Source organism: Hyperolius riggenbachi, chromosome 2 (assembly GCF_040937935.1).
Source record: "Hyperolius riggenbachi isolate aHypRig1 chromosome 2, aHypRig1.pri, whole genome shotgun sequence".
Lineage (NCBI taxonomy): Eukaryota > Metazoa > Chordata > Amphibia > Anura > Hyperoliidae > Hyperolius > Hyperolius riggenbachi.
Window position 1 is genome coordinate 570307376 of NC_090647.1, and position 17069 is coordinate 570324444.

The following is a 17069-nucleotide window of genomic DNA, read 5'->3' on the forward strand; positions in this document are numbered from 1 at the left end:
TCAGCCTTCCTCCGTCTCACTGTCTGATGCATGAAGACCACCAGGTGGAGCTGCAGACGCTGGTGAAGCAGGAATCTGGCGCTTACAGGTCAGGCGGCCATTTTGTCTCTGTGTCTGTCAGTGTGTGTGGGCGGAGTCTGTCAGGCCAGATACAGATGTTATTCTGTGTAAAGCACGGCTGCTCTGATCTCAGCGCTGGCTGTTTCCTGACTATATATAACCCTCTTTACTTGGCCAGAATCTGGTATACCGATATGTGATTGGTCACAATGAATTGCTGTGCATTGTACAACCTCCTCGCTCCGCTTTACAGCTAGACCCATAGTGATTAGTCTGCAGCCCATTCTGAAAGATTAATAATGCTAGGTACACACCATGCAATTTCCCAGCAGATCTACGGATCGAACCGATAACTTCCGGCATGTGTGATCTGCTCTCTCGATAACGGGATCAATTTTATGCAGTACTGATCTGAAAATCGATCCCATGATTGATCCAGAGGAGATCGGAACATGTCTGAAATGATCGATTCCTGGAAATTTTCAAAGCAAAAATATAAAAAAAAGAGAATCTGCAGAAGGCTGAAAACCTGTCCTGTGTTTGAAGACCGCAGTCTTAAAGGGAACCTGAGATGAGAGAGATATAGAGGCTGCCATATTTCATTCTTAACAATGCCAGTTGCCTGACAGCCCTGTTGATCTTCTGGCATAAGTAGTGTCTGATTTAAACCCTGGAACAAGCATGTGGCTAATCCAGTTAAACCTGAGTCAGAGTACCTGATCTGCTTCATGCTTGTTCAGGGTCTATGGCTAAAAGTATTAGAGACACAGTATCAAGAGAACAGCCAGGCAACTGGTATTGTTTACAAGGAAGTAAATATGGCAGCCTCCATATCTCTTTCACCTCGGGTTCACTTTAAGACAACTGAAGTGAGAGGTATATGGAGGCTGCCATATTTATTTCATTTTAAGCAATACCAGTTGCCTGGCAGCCCTGCTGATCCTCTGATACTTTTAGCCACAGCCCCTGAACAAGCATGCAGCAGATCAGGTGTTCTGACTGAAGTGTGCCTGGATTAGCTGCATGCTTGTTTCAGGTGTGTAATTCAGACATTACTGCAGCCAAATAGATCAGCAGGGCAGTCAGGCAACTGGTATTGTGTAACAGGAAATAAATATGGCAGCCTCCATATCAATCTCACTTGCACTTTAAAGTGTACCTGTGAGCAGAGGAACAAAAATGTGATACCTCAGTAGGGAGAAGTCTGTCCATAGTCCGGAGGCTGCCCTGATCTTCCCACACCCCTCCATTGTGAACTGGGCCCCTCTGCAATATTCAACACAGGGGTGTAACTGCAAATTGTTCCCACCCTAACCTCAACTCCCTTGGTGACCCTCACAGCCTGGGGGCCCATCTCACAAACAATAGGAGAAAATGAGGTGGCTTACCTCAATATTGTGATCTTTGTATAAACAAAGAAATATTTATTTAGCACAGGCAATGCGTTTCACGGGCCTAAGCTCGCTTCCTCAGGCCAATAACTTAACTCTGGAAGAAATGTACTTCGTATTTGTAGGTGTTTACATTGTATGATTTTCACAATAGTCGTCCTTTAATCCCAGTCACCCAGTAGCCAACTGTGCAAAGTTTGAGAACCCTGCCAATAACTGTGTAAGAATGGCTGCAGTTTACATTTTCTCAGTGTAACAGTAGAAAGCAGACGATGCACCATCCACAATGCTTAAAGGGGCACTACAGCGAAAAACTGTAACATTTAAAATATGTGCAAACCTATACAAATAAGAAGTACTGTATATTCCTGCGTATAAGACTACTTTTTAACCCTTGAAAATCTTCTGAAAAGTTGGGGGTGGTCTTATACGCCGGGTGTCATGGATGCCGGGTGATACGCCCTGTCCTGTTACCGCCTCTCAGATCTCCCTGCTGAGGGAGCGCAATCTATTCTTCCATACCGCTCTTATAAACAGGTAGACAAGGTGAGCTGACCAATCTGCTTAAAGAGAGTTGACCAATGCAACAAGTTAATTGACTATATACTGATATATATATTGGGTAACGCATACAGTACAGCACCAGTATCTGTTCATACACAGCACCAGTATATGATTTTTAATTTGGTGTGCATTGGAAGAGGGGTAGTCTTATATGGCGAGTATATCCCAAACTCTATATTTTAACTGGAAAAGTTGGGGGGTCGTCTTATACGCCGGAATATACGGTACATTTTTTTTCAGAGTAAAATGAGCCATAAATGACTTTTCTCCTATGTTGCTGTCACTTACAGTAGTTTGTAGGAATCTGACAGAAGTGACAGGTTTTGGACTAGTCCATCTCTTCATAGGGGATTCTCAGGGATATATTTATTTTCAAAAGCAGTTAGTGAATGGCAATTGCTCTGTCCAACTGCCAAAAAACTGTGTAGGGAGCAGGGAGGATGGCCAGCATCATTGTTTAAATTGTTTTTCAGGAATATCTTTATAAAGAATTAAAGCCTTGCTGAAAATCCCCTATGAAGAGGTGGACTAGTCCAAAACCTGTCACTTCTGTCAGATTTCTACTACCTACTGTAAGTGACAGCAACATAGGCTCATAGGCTTTACTCTAGAAAAAAATGTACTTATTTGTATATGTTTGCACATATTTTAAATGTTATAGTTTTTCGCTGTAGTACCCCTTTTAAGAGATGTATTTGTCCACCAGCACAGGAATAACAAGCAGCATACAAGTGACGGCCTAAAGTTTACATTTTCCCATTAAAAATGAATGGCTGAAATTTGATTGGCTGTTTTATGCTCCTCCCACTTTTCCTGGATTTGTAACCTCGGTCACCAAGTGACCAACTGTGCCAAGTGTGGGGACTCTGGCCTGATTACAGTGAGAATGGCAGCCTTTTCCATTCACTTGAATGGGTGGAATCTGATTGGCTGTTTGTAGCTCCGCCCAAGTGTGCAGGGGGGCCGCGAGACCCCCAGAACATATCATCCCAGGTAGTAAGGGATCTGTGTACCAAGTTTCTCTATCTCTCTCCCCCTCTCTCCCTCTCTCTCTCCCCCTCTCTCCCTCTCCACAGTTACACTGCTATGGCTGAGATGAGCTCCTGCATACAGACTGGCTGTACACAGAATATTTTTCCTATCACTGGCCAATTAGCAAACCAATAAGCAAAAAATCATTGTACTGCGACCTGCTGGTCTGATGTCACAGCTTAGTTTAGTAATTAAGCCTATGCGCTTCAGAGGAAATTGGCAATACAACTATGATCTGTGTATGGAGGGAAAGAGAATGTACCATTGAGGAAGGGGTTCTTCATGGTAACAGTGGTTAAGATGTGGATGACCTGACCACAGGAAGTAGTTATGGCACATTCTATACTTACATGTCAAAGGGACTTGATGCTTTCCTGCATCCACAGCTCTGGGTGTTGGGAGTTGAGCCCCTGATACAGTCAGGAGATAGTTTCTGTCCTTGTGGACACCTGTCACTACAGGTAACTCTATAGCTGGGTGGCTGCAGTTTGCAGGCAGTTGCTCAGTTCCTCTGGTGTACATGGAGTTTATTCACCAGTTTCAGGACAATGTTGGTAAATGAGGCCAAAGCTTTGTGTGCCCCAGTCTCAGAGACCTGGCATGGGGAACGAAAGGGAACATCCTCCTAACATGCAAATATCCACTGACGCAGGAAATGGAAGCTGTGCTAGCAAATGAAAAACACCAGCCCATGTCTAATCAATGGATTGTCAGCTAGTGGTTTTAACAGAAAGTTATTGATAGTAATTTTGACTTGCATGCAGATTGTCTGCAGCTCGTAGCTGGGCCAGAAGGATGCGTATGCTGCTGGACAGGCCCAATGTCATGCTGCATAAAATCTAAATGCAAGTGAAAGTATTTGTACCTCGCTGACCATCCCGGCGCCTGTCAGATGGGTCAGTGGAGATTTCTGCTCATCGTAGAGAGTGCCGAGACTGCACGTTACAGCAAAGCTTAACTCAGAACGTCCTCTCTGCTCGCACCAGCATAATAACCTTTACTGAAAATAATGTATTTATTACAGCTGATACGAATCCTGCAATACATCTGCAGATTGTCTACTTACTGCTTTCATGGAAGCAGACATAAGGTTAACATCCTGTGTTTACAAAAGAGCTTATCTGCCTTGGCAGTCAGCAGACACAGGGAAGAGATCAAATTACCACTTGTGATTAGACACAGGGGATTAGACATGCTAAACTCTAAATAAATACATACAGGGTGCATTTCTCTGTTTTCCTTCTGTCCTGTGCAAGAGTTTAGGTCCATGAGAGGTGATGAGAGGTGCTGCCCCCTTCTGGTCTGAGGATGCATTTATCTGTTAGCCGGACTTATGTGGTTTTTCCTTATCCAGGTTGTTTTTCCGCTGCACCAAGAGTAAGAACGAAGGCAAGAAGTATTGTGGGAATATCCCTTGGCAGGTAATGTACCACCTGCTGAATCTTCCCAGCCCCCCACCCATCCTGTCTGCCTCCAACCTCATCTAATTCCTTGTCTCCCATCCGCCTTCTCTGCCTCCACCCCCATCTTTTGTCCATCTCTCTCCCATCCCCCATTTATCTACCTCTCCCTCACTGATCTGTCTCCCCATCTTTTTCTCCTTTGTTGTGTTCACCCCCCTATCTTCCATATGTCCACTCTACTTCTCCCTCCCCCTCTCTCTATATATATGTCTAGCTGCTTGACCATGCTGTTCGTTTTATGTCTCCCCTCCACAGCAAGTGAAGCAGAATCCAGCTCCGAGATCTGAGCCCTTGTTGGAAAAGTCAGATAAACCTGAACGAAATCCCTTCAAAGTTCTCAATGATGGTCCCAAAAACACGTTGTGGAAACAGATTAACGAGGGCAAAAATTATAACAGGGAAGAGGAGAGACCTCATAATCAAGAAAGGAATATTCCTGATGACGAGAAGACCACTGATGAGGAGAGGAGGAAGAATGACGGATGGAAGTCCGATGAGGACAAGAGTCAAAACAACAAGATAAAGGCTAATCCAGAGAGAAGGAAGGTAGAGGAGGTGAAGCCTAATCCCGAGCGGAAGATCACTGATCATCTAGACAAAAAGATCAGCAGTGATCCAGGGAGGAAGGAGGCTGAGGGAAAGCCTAATCCCGAGAGGAAGATACAGGAACACAAGACTCACAAATCCGTTGAAGGGAAGAGCACAAGCGACAGGAAGTCTGATCCAAAGGTTCATGGCGACAGGTTATCCAGTCAAGAGAAGAATGAGGAGAAGAAGGTCACTGATGGTCAGGAGAGGAAGATGAAGGCCACTGATGGTCAGGAGAGGAAGATGAAGGTCACTGATGGTCAGGAGAGGAAGATCAGGAGTGAGATGAAGCAGGATCGAGGAAGTAGAGAGAATATAGATAGTGGTTGTGACCAGAAGAGTCACCGTGATAGGACATCTAATCAGGAGAAGGCTCACAGTAATCAGACGTCCAATAAGGAGAGGAGAAAGGCCAGTGATGGTCAGGAGGGGAAGTCCATTGGTGGCACGAAGAAGGATGAGGAGAAGAAACTGAGCAGAGAAAACAAGTCTGTCCAGGAGAATGTTCACAGTAACCGTATATCTCATGAGCTGGGAAAGAAGATCGGAGAGGTCAGGGTGGATCCAGAAAAGGGATGTGACTCCAATCTGAGCTCTGACCAGGGAAAGAAGAAGCCTGAGAAACCACCGGCTGCAGGCACGGAGTGGGGTATGCTTGACTTCCACGCGATTTCAGAGCTGGAGAGAAAGACACACAGTGCCGGAGAGGAGATGGTGGATGGAAGTCCAGTCTCCTTCCAGGGGTGGCGAGGCAAGAAGCTGCCAGCTGGTCTGACCCTCAAGAAGAAGTCTCAGGAAGCAACAGAAGACGCTGGTAATGAGGATCGAGATACAGGACCTCGTATTTCAGAGACTATGAATACACAGCGAGACCTCGAAGCAGACGGAGATTCTTCTGACAGAAAGAGGACACCTGATGGCCAAACTATTCCAGATCACGGGGAACAGTCCACGGCATCCAGCGACTGCCAACCACCCAGTCTGTGTTCTGGTGACCAGCCGGAGGTCAGTAATGAGGATGAGGTGGTCTTCCTGAGTTATCAGCCTGGGAAGGACAAAGCTGCCCCAGTGAGGACACCCGGGGGAGAGAAACAAAAAACGATAACCTCATTCCCAGGATTCACTACAGCCAAACAGTCCCTCCACTCCGTGCTCACGGCTCAACTACAGCAGAAGAAAGTGAGTGACACTATGCGGGGTACTGCATCCTCCTGTTTCCTGATCCTCACAGATTTTCCTTTCTCTCTGTCTTCTCAGTTCATGCCTCTTCTGTTTTCTCCATTCTTCCATCTTCTCTCCCCATCTCTCTGCCAGTCTACTCCTCTTTTCTCTCTAATGTTCTGTTTATCTTCTGTGCTACACATGCAAGTCATTATGTCACGTCAGGTTCACTTTAATCGGCATGTCTTGTGTCTCTCAGGCCACCATGGCGTCAGTGAACCTGCAGGCGTTGCCGGATCGGGGGGAGCGGCTCCGGAAGCAGGTGCAGGACCTGGAGGATGCCCTAGGCTCTATGTCTCTGGCCAGTGACACCGCCCAGGAACCAGGTGACACCTGTGAGTGATGATAGAAGCATGATGTTCCCGTGTGTCTCTGTACAACCGTGTACCTGTCATTGCGTGTTTTTCTGTCATGCTTCCTGTCATGTGTTATTTAAGGGGCACTCCGCCCACAGACGGCCTTCCAGAGCTTAGTGAGCCCGGGAGAGATGAGCTCCCCCCGTTTCTTGTGTCAGGGAGAGGTAATGGCCGCTCCTCTGTAGCAGGGGACACCTAGCTGCCAGGATACAGCCACAAACCTGCACAGCTGTTGCTCAGGTGTTTTGCAAACTAAACAGTCACTTTTTTTTATACTTTGGAAAGCGTTTAAAATAAAGCTCTATCTCAGAGCTGCAGAAATCGACAGGTGTCAGCGGCAGTAACCTGCCCCCTTTGTCTAAAACTCCGCCTCCTCCATCGGCAAGGCGGTTAGGGGTATTTTTATTCAAAGTGTTCTGAAGCTTTCCGGCCACTAAACTTTGGAACACTTCAGAAGTAAAATGCCACAGCGGATTTGCCAAAGGTGTGGTGGAGTTTAAAATGAAACGCAAGTGAAAATAAACTGTTGATATAAACACTTGTATCTATCCTCCTACTCCTAAAAATGACTTTTAGATATCCCACGGTTTTATGTTATGTTTAAAAAATTAGAAAAGTAGAGTTATGATTTTGTCTTTGAGTGCCTAAATATATAAATTATGGACCCTTTTTATGTATCCCATGCTCTCAGAAGCCATTTACTGCCATGTAAGGGTTTTATGGCTGTAATACCTTATCGGCAAGGGAAGCTATAGTCAAACTAAAGAAAAACTGTCAGTTGCCTAGCTGAATATTAACTCTTTCAGGCAGAGAAAGGGGAAAAAAAGGAACACAGCTTAGTTATTTGCGTGCTAGGCACTGTACATACGTGACTGTGTCACACCCTTAAGCGGGTGAGTTACTGTTGCTGACACCCACCCATCCTTGCAGCTGTGAGGCAGAGCTTCACATTAAACGTTTTACTAAGTATAAAAAAGTTACTGTTTAAGTTATTCTTCCATCCCAGTTTGTAACCAATATGGAAAATTTCCAAAACTGACTGTAAACACAAATTTGACTTCTGGCAACATTATTCTGGGCACCACCATAATCTCTGAGAGACAAATGGGTCGGGGAGGTAATGGGTGCAGCTGGTGTGCAGGACTGGGATCCTAGGGGTGTAGAGATCTCGACCCCGGATTGCCCGATGGATAGAGGAGATAATGGGTGCAGGACTGGGATCTTAGAGGTGTAGAGATCTCGACCCCGGATTGCCCGATGGATAGAGGAGATAATGGGTGCAGGACCGGGATCCTGGGGGTGCAGAGATCTCACCACTGGAGAGAGGAGTCTGGGAGGTAATTATTCCTCCAGCAGACACAGACTCTCAGCTGGAGGGTGGCTGGACCTGTAGTCTGCTGAGCTGTTGGTCACTGTGCTGTCTCCTTCTCTTCCAGGCAGTTCCCAGGAGATGAAGTCTAGTCTGCAGTCTGATTCTGGAAACCCGTTTAGCAGACCGGGCCCTGCGGAGATTAGAGGAGGCGTCAAACCCCTTTCCTTCCATGAGCTGCCCTCCAGTTCCCTGGGTGTGCACGGCTCAGGACCAAGCTCCAGCCAGAACTACAACAGATTGTATGGAGGTGAGTGGTGGCCACGCCTCCTGCCTGGTCACACTGCTGACAGTAGTAACAAGAGGTGACTGGTAGCCACGCCTCCTACATGGTCACACTACGGACAATAGTAACAAGAGGTGACTGGTGGCCACGCCTCCTGCCTGGTGACACTGCTGACAGTAGTAACAAGTGGTGACTGGTTGCCACGCCTCCTGCCTGGTCACACTACTGACAATAGTAACAAGAGGTGACTGGTAGCCACGCCTCCTGCATGGTCACACTACGGACAATAGTAACAAGAGGTGACTGGTGGCCACGCCTCCTGCCTGGTGACACTGCTGACAGTAGTAACAAGTGGTGACTGTTGGCCACACCTCCTGCCTGGTCACACTATGGACAGTAGTAACAAAAGGCGAGTGGTGGCCACACCTCCTGCCTGGTCACACTGCTGACAATAGTAACAAGTGGTGACTGGTGGCCATGCCTCCTGCATGGTCACACTACGGACAATAGTAACAAGTGGTGACTGGTGGCCTCGCCTCCTGCCTGGTCACACTACTGACAATAGTAACAAGTGGTGACTGGTGTCCTCGCCTCCTGCCTGGTCACACTACTGACAATAGTAACAAGTGGTGACTGGTGGCCTCGCCTCCTGCCTGGTCACACTGCTGACAATAGTAACAAGGTGACTGGTGGCCTTGTCTCCTGCCTAGTCACACTACTGACAATAGTAACAAGAACTGACTGGTGGCCACGCCTTCTGCCTGGTGACACTGCTGACAGTAGTAACAAGTGGTGACTGGTGGCCACACCTCCTGCCTGGTGACACTGCTGACAGTTGTAACAAGTGGTGACTGGTGGCCATGCCTCCTGCATGGTCACACTATGGACAATAGTAACAAGAGGTGACTGGTGGCCACGCCTCCTGCCTGGTCACACTACTGACAATAGTAACAAGAGCTGACTGGTGTCCTCGCCTCCTGCCTGGTCACACTACTGACAATAGTAACAAGAGGTGACTGGTGGCCACGCCTCCTGCCTGGTGACACTGCTGACAGTAGTAACAAGTGGTGACTGATGGCCATGCCTCCTGCATGGTCACACTACGGACAATAGTAACAAGTGGTGACTGGTGGCCTCGCCTCCTGCATGGTCACACTACTGACAATAGTAACAAGAGGTGACTGGTGGCCTCTGACTGGTGGCCTCGCCTCCTGCCTGGTGACACTGCTGACAGTAGTAACAAGTGGTGACTGGTGGCCACACCTCCTGCCTGGTGACACTGCTGACAGTAGTAACAAGTGGTGACTGGTGGCCATGCCTCCTGCATGGTCACACTATGGACAATAGTAACAAGAGGTGACTGGTGGCCTCTGACTGGTGGCCTCGCCTCCTGCCTGGTGACACTGCTGACAGTAGTAACAAGTGGTGACTGGTGGCCACACCTCCTGCCTGGTGACACTGCTGACAGTTGTAACAAGTGGTGACTGGTGGCCACACCTCCTGCATGGTCACACTACTGACAATAGTAACAAGAGGTGACTGGTGGCCTCTGACTGGTGGCCTCGCCTCCTGCCTGGTGACACTGCTGACAGTAGTAACAAGTGGTGACTGGTGGCCACACCTCCTGCCTGGTGACACTACGGACAATAGTAACAAGAGGTGACTGGTGGCCTCGCCTCCTGCATGGTCACACTATGGACAATAGTAACAAGTGGTGACTGGTGGCCTCGCCTCCTGCCTGGTGACACTGCTGACAGTAGTAACAAGTGGTGACTGGTGGCCATGCCTCCTGCATGGTCACACTATGGACAATAGTAACAAGAGGTGACTGGTGGCCTCTGACTGGTGGCCTCGCCTCCTGCCTGGTGACACTGCTGACAGTAGTAACAAGTGGTGACTGGTGGCCACACCTCCTGCCTGGTGACACTGCTGACAGTTGTAACAAGTGGTGACTGGTGGCCACACCTCCTGCATGGTCACACTACTGACAATAGTAACAAGAGGTGACTGGTGGCCTCTGACTGGTGGCCTCGCCTCCTGCCTGGTGACACTGCTGACAGTAGTAACAAGTGGTGACTGGTGGCCACACCTCCTGCCTGGTGACACTGCTGACAGTTGTAACAAGTGGTGACTGATGGCCATGCCTCCTGCATGGTCACATTACGGACAATAGTAACAAGAGGTGACTGGTGGCCTCGCCTCCTGCATGGTCACACTATGGACAATAGTAACAAGAGGTGACTGGTGGCCTCGCCTCCTGCCTGGTGACACTGCTGACAGTAGTAACAAGTGGTGATTGGTGGCCACACCTCCTGCCTGGTGACACTGCTGACAGTAGTAACAAGTGGTGACTGGTGGCCACGCCTCCTGCCTGGTCACACTACTGACAATAGTAACAAGAGCTGACTGGTGTCCTCGCCTCCTGCCTGGTCACACTACTGACAATAGTAACAAGTGGTGACTGGTGGCCTCGCCTCCTGCCTGGTGACACTGCTGACAGTAGTAACAAGTGGTGACTGATGGCCTCACCTCCTGCCTGGTCACACTATGGACAGTAGTAACAAAAGGCGAGTGGTGGCCACACCTCCTGCCTGGTCACACTGCTGACAATAGTAAGGGTTAACCCTAACCCTAACCCTAACAAGTGGTGACTGGTGGCCACACCTTCCTGGTGACACTGCTGACAGTAGTAACAAGTGGTGACTGGTGGCCACACCTTCCTGGTGACACTGCTGACAGTAGTAACAAGTGGTGACTGGTGGCCACACCTTCCTGGTGACACTGCTGACAGTAGTAACAAGTGGTGACTGGTGGCCACACCTTCCTGGTGACACTGCTGACAGTAGTAACAAGTGGTGACTGGTGGCCACACCTTCCTGGTGACACTGCTGACAGTAGTAACAAGTGGTGACTGGTGGCCACACCTCCTGCATGGTCACACTATTGACAATAGTAACAAGAGGTGACTGGTGGCCTCTGACTGGTGGCCTCGCCTCCTGCCTGGTGACACTACTGACAGTAGTAACAAGTGGTGACTGGTGGCCATGCCTCCTGCATGGTCACACTATGGACAATAGTAACAAGAGGTGACTGGTGGCCACGCCTCCTGCCTGGTCACACTACTGACAATAGTAACAAGAGCTGACTGGTGTCCTCGCCTCCTGCCTGGTCACACTACTGACAATAGTAACAAGAGGTGACTGGTGGCCACGCCTCCTGCCTGGTGACACTGCTGACAGTAGTAACAAGTGGTGACTGATGGCCATGCCTCCTGCATGGTCACACTACGGACAATAGTAACAAGTGGTGACTGGTGGCCTCGCCTCCTGCATGGTCACACTACTGACAATAGTAACAAGAGGTGACTGGTGGCCTCTGACTGGTGGCCTCGCCTCCTGCCTGGTGACACTGCTGACAGTAGTAACAAGTGGTGACTGGTGGCCACACCTCCTGCCTGGTGACACTGCTGACAGTAGTAACAAGTGGTGACTGGTGGCCATGCCTCCTGCATGGTCACACTATGGACAATAGTAACAAGAGGTGACTGGTGGCCTCTGACTGGTGGCCTCGCCTCCTGCCTGGTGACACTGCTGACAGTAGTAACAAGTGGTGACTGGTGGCCACACCTCCTGCCTGGTGACACTGCTGACAGTTGTAACAAGTGGTGACTGGTGGCCACACCTCCTGCATGGTCACACTACTGACAATAGTAACAAGAGGTGACTGGTGGCCTCTGACTGGTGGCCTCGCCTCCTGCCTGGTGACACTGCTGACAGTAGTAACAAGTGGTGACTGGTGGCCACACCTCCTGCCTGGTGACACTGCTGACAGTTGTAACAAGTGGTGACTGATGGCCATGCCTCCTGCATGGTCACACTACGGACAATAGTAACAAGAGGTGACTGGTGGCCTCGCCTCCTGCATGGTCACACTATGGACAATAGTAACAAGAGGTGACTGGTGGCCTCGCCTCCTGCCTGGTGACACTGCTGACAGTAGTAACAAGTGGTGACTGATGGCCTCACCTCCTGCCTGGTCACACTATGGACAGTAGTAACAAGTGGTGACTAGTGGCCTCGCCTCCTGCCCGGTGACACTGCTGACAGTAGTAACAAGTGGTGATTGGTGGCCACACCTCCTGCCTGGTGACACTGCTGACAGTAGTAACAAGTGGTGACTGGTGGCCACGCCTCCTGCCTGGTCACACTACTGACAATAGTAACAAGAGCTGACTGGTGTCCTCGCCTCCTGCCTGGTCACACTACTGACAATAGTAACAAGTGGTGACTGGTGGCCTCGCCTCCTGCCTGGTGACACTGCTGACAGTAGTAACAAGTGGTGACTGATGGCCTCACCTCCTGCCTGGTCACACTATGGACAGTAGTAACAAAAGGCGAGTGGTGGCCACACCTCCTGCCTGGTCACACTGCTGACAATAGTAAGGGTTAACCCTAACCCTAACCCTAACAAGTGGTGACTGGTGGCCACACCTTCCTGGTGACACTGCTGACAGTAGTAACAAGTGGTGACTGGTGGCCACACCTTCCTGGTGACACTGCTGACAGTAGTAACAAGTGGTGACTGGTGGCCACACCTTCCTGGTGACACTGCTGACAGTAGTAACAAGTGGTGACTGGTGGCCACACCTTCCTGGTGACACTGCTGACAGTAGTAACAAGTGGTGACTGGTGGCCACACCTTCCTGGTGACACTGCTGACAGTAGTAACAAGTGGTGACTGGTGGCCACACCTCCTGCATGGTCACACTATTGACAATAGTAACAAGAGGTGACTGGTGGCCTCTGACTGGTGGCCTCGCCTCCTGCCTGGTGACACTACTGACAGTAGTAACAAGTGGTGACTGGTGGCCATGCCTCCTGCATGGTCACACTATGGACAATAGTAACAAGAGGTGACTGGTGGCCACGCCTCCTGCCTGGTCACACTACTGACAATAGTAATAAAATAATTCCCACTAAACATTTTTTTTAAGCTCTAGTAAAGCACACATTTCTCCAAAGCATTAACATTAGAAGTCCATCTAATTCTAGCAAATCAACATCCAGATCCTCATCAACTCTCTTTATCCGGATCTGGATGTTGATTTGTTAGCTTTATGCTGGGCATACACTGTAAGTTTATGCGCCGGTTCTACGCCGGCACGTCACCACTCGTCCCCGCGGATCGATTCCCGCTCGTCCCCGCGGGCATGCCTTATCAACCGCTCGATTCCACGCTATTGTCCGCCCGCGGGGATTCGAGTGGGGAATCTATCCGGCGGGTCATCGGACCTGTCGGATATTATCAAACGAGCCATCAGCGGCTCAGTTGATAAGGAAACAAACTTACCGTGTATGCCCAGTATATGATGGAGCTTGATCCAGGGTTGAATCTGGCAAACAACCTGTTATTAGTTGGTTGTCTGGTTGTTTGCCAGCTATACACACGCCCAACTGTTGTTCAACAGAGCAAGTGTAATGATCTGCTCAGCTGCCTGTGCAGGCAGGCAGCTTTTTGACCATTGTGTAGGTTTGCATGCTGCAGGACTCTGGAAAGAAGAGTTTCTGTCAGTTTTGCAGCTTGTGCTTGCTGAGGAATTTGCATACGTTGTCATGCAAATTGCCTGGCCACATTCATTGGAGGCGTGTACTATAAGTACTATGTCTTTCCCACAATGCTTGGCTGGTCATAAGGATTTAGTCCTGTGTAACACTCCTGGAGGAGTGTCAGCCTTACTCTCTGTTTGAACATCAGCTTAGAGTAATTCCTGGAAAACTGCACTAGGCAGGTTTCCTTAGTGCAGGTAGGATTGCTTATCTGTTTGTTTGTTCTGTTGCGATTGTCCTGTCCCAGCGGTGGTCGACAGGAAATGGTTCTGATCTCTGTTCTTGGAGTATAGCTGGTGCAGCGGTTGCTACCAGCTATCTCTTCTGATCTGTTTCACTTGGATCGCACTAGCATCTTGCGCTAGCGCTGTGGATCCTTCTGTTCTGTCTCCCTGGATCGCGCTGGCCACTTTCCGCTAGTGCTGTGGATCCTTCTGTTCTGCTACTCTGTCTGCCTGGATCGCACTCGCCTAGCGCTAATGCTGTGGATCCTTCTGTTCTGCTACTCTGTCTGCCTGGATAGCACTCGCCTAGCGCTAGTGCTGTGGATCCTTCTGTTCTGCTACTCTGTACCTGGATCGCACTAGCATCTTGCGCTAGCGCTGTGGATCCTTCTGTTCTGTCTTCCTGGATCGCGCTAGCCACTTTCGCTAGTGCTGTGGATCCTATCTCTCGCTTGTCCCTGTTTTCGTGTGTCTGTCTTGTCTGCTACGAACGCTTGCTGGAGGCTCGGTGAGGTAACCGTTAAGCAAGCGCTCGCGTCCTCTGTTACATGTTTGTCTGTCGATGGTTAGTTAGGCGTGCTTGTCTCTATTGTGCTTATCATGTGGAGACCGCGCATGAACGCGTGCACTGTTGCGAATGAGTGCAGTGTTCGCGTTCAGTTAGCATTTGTTATTTTCCGTATCTCCTGATTTGCTGTGCCTTTGCTATCCTCGTATTCTGTTCTGATCTGCCTTGTGTCACTTTTGGCAATCGCCTTTCTTGCGGTTGCGTTTCTGTTTCGTATCTGCTGTTGTGTGTGCGCTGTCGCGGGGTGGCGACTAGATTGGCGCACACACATACAACCTGTCCCTTTGCTCGTTCTCATTCGCAATCGCTTCCCTTGCGATTGCGTTCTGCGCTTAGTACAATTCCTGTCTGGCATTTGTGGAGATACAGAGGATTGGTTCCTCTGCACTCCTCAGCGCCATCTGCCGACAGGAATTTCCCTCTACGGGTGCGTAGCACCTTTTGCTGGGTTCCTGCAATTACACGCTTGTGGAGGATTTCCGCCGTATCAGCGCACGCGTTGTGCGCTGATCACGGAGAAAGTTCCACAATCGTTACAGCAAGTTTAGAAGATGGGCAGATTGTTGGCACGTGTGTATGAGCCTTAAGACTATTCTGTTTCCTCTATCCTCAAGTGATCTGCCAACCACTATATCAGTCACCTTCTACATCCAGTATTCCTGCCCTAATAGGGCGCTCACCAGTTACCCCGCAAACTACATTTACAGGCTTAATGGTCCTCTAATCGCCAAGCAGGTGCTTTCGGCACTGAAACTAGGCGCCGCCATAGGAGTAATGTTATATTGCCTGGGGTGTGTAAGGGTAATTTGGGGTTCCCGCGATCATCAGACCCCAAATCGCTCCTCCCCCGAGTTGTTACGACTCAGAGGGGGAATAGTATTTAATGCCACTGGGGATCTCCGCATCAGTCGGCTTGCCCTGCCCCCAGCTCACCGACGGCGTACTAATACGTACGCTATCGTCCTCCACTACTACTGTACAGGGACAACACAAGAGACCACCGCACAGTCCCTGTCCTGATTGTCAATGCTCCATCAGCTCAGCTGATCCTTCCACTTACAGTTATTCAGTCAGTTCTCCGGCTATCCACATTACTACTGACACAATGCCTAACCAGTCCACAACGCTCAAATGCCTGAGACCCACTAGAAGCTCTTTAGTACCCCGGACCCCCTAGAAGCTCTTTAGTAGCCCGGGATCCACTAGAAGCTCTTTAGTAGCCCGGGACCCACTAGAAGCTCTTTAGTAGCCCGGGAGCCACTATAAGCTCTTTAGTAGCCTGAGACCCACTAGAAGCTCTTTAGTAGCCTGAGACCCACTAGAAGCTCTTTAGTAGCTCGGGACCCACTAGAAGCTCTTTAGTAGCCTGGGACCCACTAGAAGCTCTTTAGTAGCCTGGGACCCACTAGAAGCTCTTTAGTAGCCTGGGACCCACTAGAAGCTCTTTAGTAGCCTGAGACCCACTAGAAGCTCTTTAGTAGCCTGAGACCCACTAGAAGCTCTTTAGTAGCCTGAGACCCACTAGAAGCTCTTTAGTAGCTCGGGACCCACTAGAAGCTCTTTAGTAGCCTGGGACCCACTAGAAGCTCTTTAGTAGCCTGGGACCCACTAGAAGCTCTTTAGTATCCCGGGACCCACTAGAAGCTCTTTAGTATCCCGGGACCCACTAGAAGCTCTTTAGTAGCCCGGGACCCACTAGAAGCTCTTTAGTAGCCCCGGGACCCACTAGAAGCTCTTTAGTAGCCTGGGACCCACTAGAAGCTCTTTAGTAGCCTGGGACCCACTAGAAGCTCTTTAGTAGCCTGAGACCCACTAGAAGCTCTTTAGTAGCCTGGGACCCACTAGAAGCTCTTTAGTAGCCCGGGATCCACTAGAAGCTCTTTAGTAGTCTGGGACCCACTAGAAGCTCTTTAGTAGCCCGGGATCCACTAGAAGCTCTTTAGTAGCCTGGGACCCACTAGAAGCTCTTTAGTAGCCTGAGACCCACTAGAAGCTCTTTAGTAGCCTGAGACCCACTAGAAGCTCTTTAGTAGCCTGAGACCCACTAGAAGCTCTTTAGTAGCCTGGGACCCACTAGAAGCTCTTTAGTAGCCCGAGACCCACTAGAAGCTCTTTAGTAGCCCGGGATCCACTAGAAGCTCTTTAGTAGCCCGGGATCCACTAGAAGCTCTTTAGTAGCCCGGGACCCACTAGAAGCTCTTTAGTAGCCCGGGAGCCACTAGAAGCTCTTTAGTAGCCTGAGACCCACTAGAAGCTCTTTAGTAGCCTGAGACCCACTAGAAGCTCTTTAGTAGCCTGAGACCCACTAGAAGCTCTTTAGTAGCCTGGGACCCACTATAAGCTCTTTAGTAGCCCGGGACCCACTAGAAGCTCTTTAGTAGCCCGAGACCCACTAGAAGCT

At 49.5% G+C, this 17069-nt stretch overlaps 1 protein-coding gene across 5 annotated transcripts in view; it reads left to right on the forward strand.

Annotated features, from left to right (window-relative positions):
• The window catches only part of TTF2 (transcription termination factor 2), an 84752-nt gene that overhangs the window by 38087 nt on the left and 29596 nt on the right, over positions 1-17069 (forward strand). For 4 of the 5 annotated variants that reach the window (XM_068271017.1, XM_068271018.1, XM_068271016.1 and 1 more), the window contains exons 4-8: positions 5-88; positions 4402-4468; positions 4766-6277; positions 6519-6654; positions 8112-8294. In XM_068271017.1, the coding sequence (XP_068127118.1) occupies positions 5-88; positions 4402-4468; positions 4766-6277; positions 6519-6654; positions 8112-8294 (1982 nt within the window). The remainder of the gene's footprint in view (positions 1-4; positions 89-4401; positions 4469-4765; positions 6278-6518; positions 6655-8111; positions 8295-17069) is intronic. The other variant, XM_068271019.1, reaches the window with a different exon arrangement.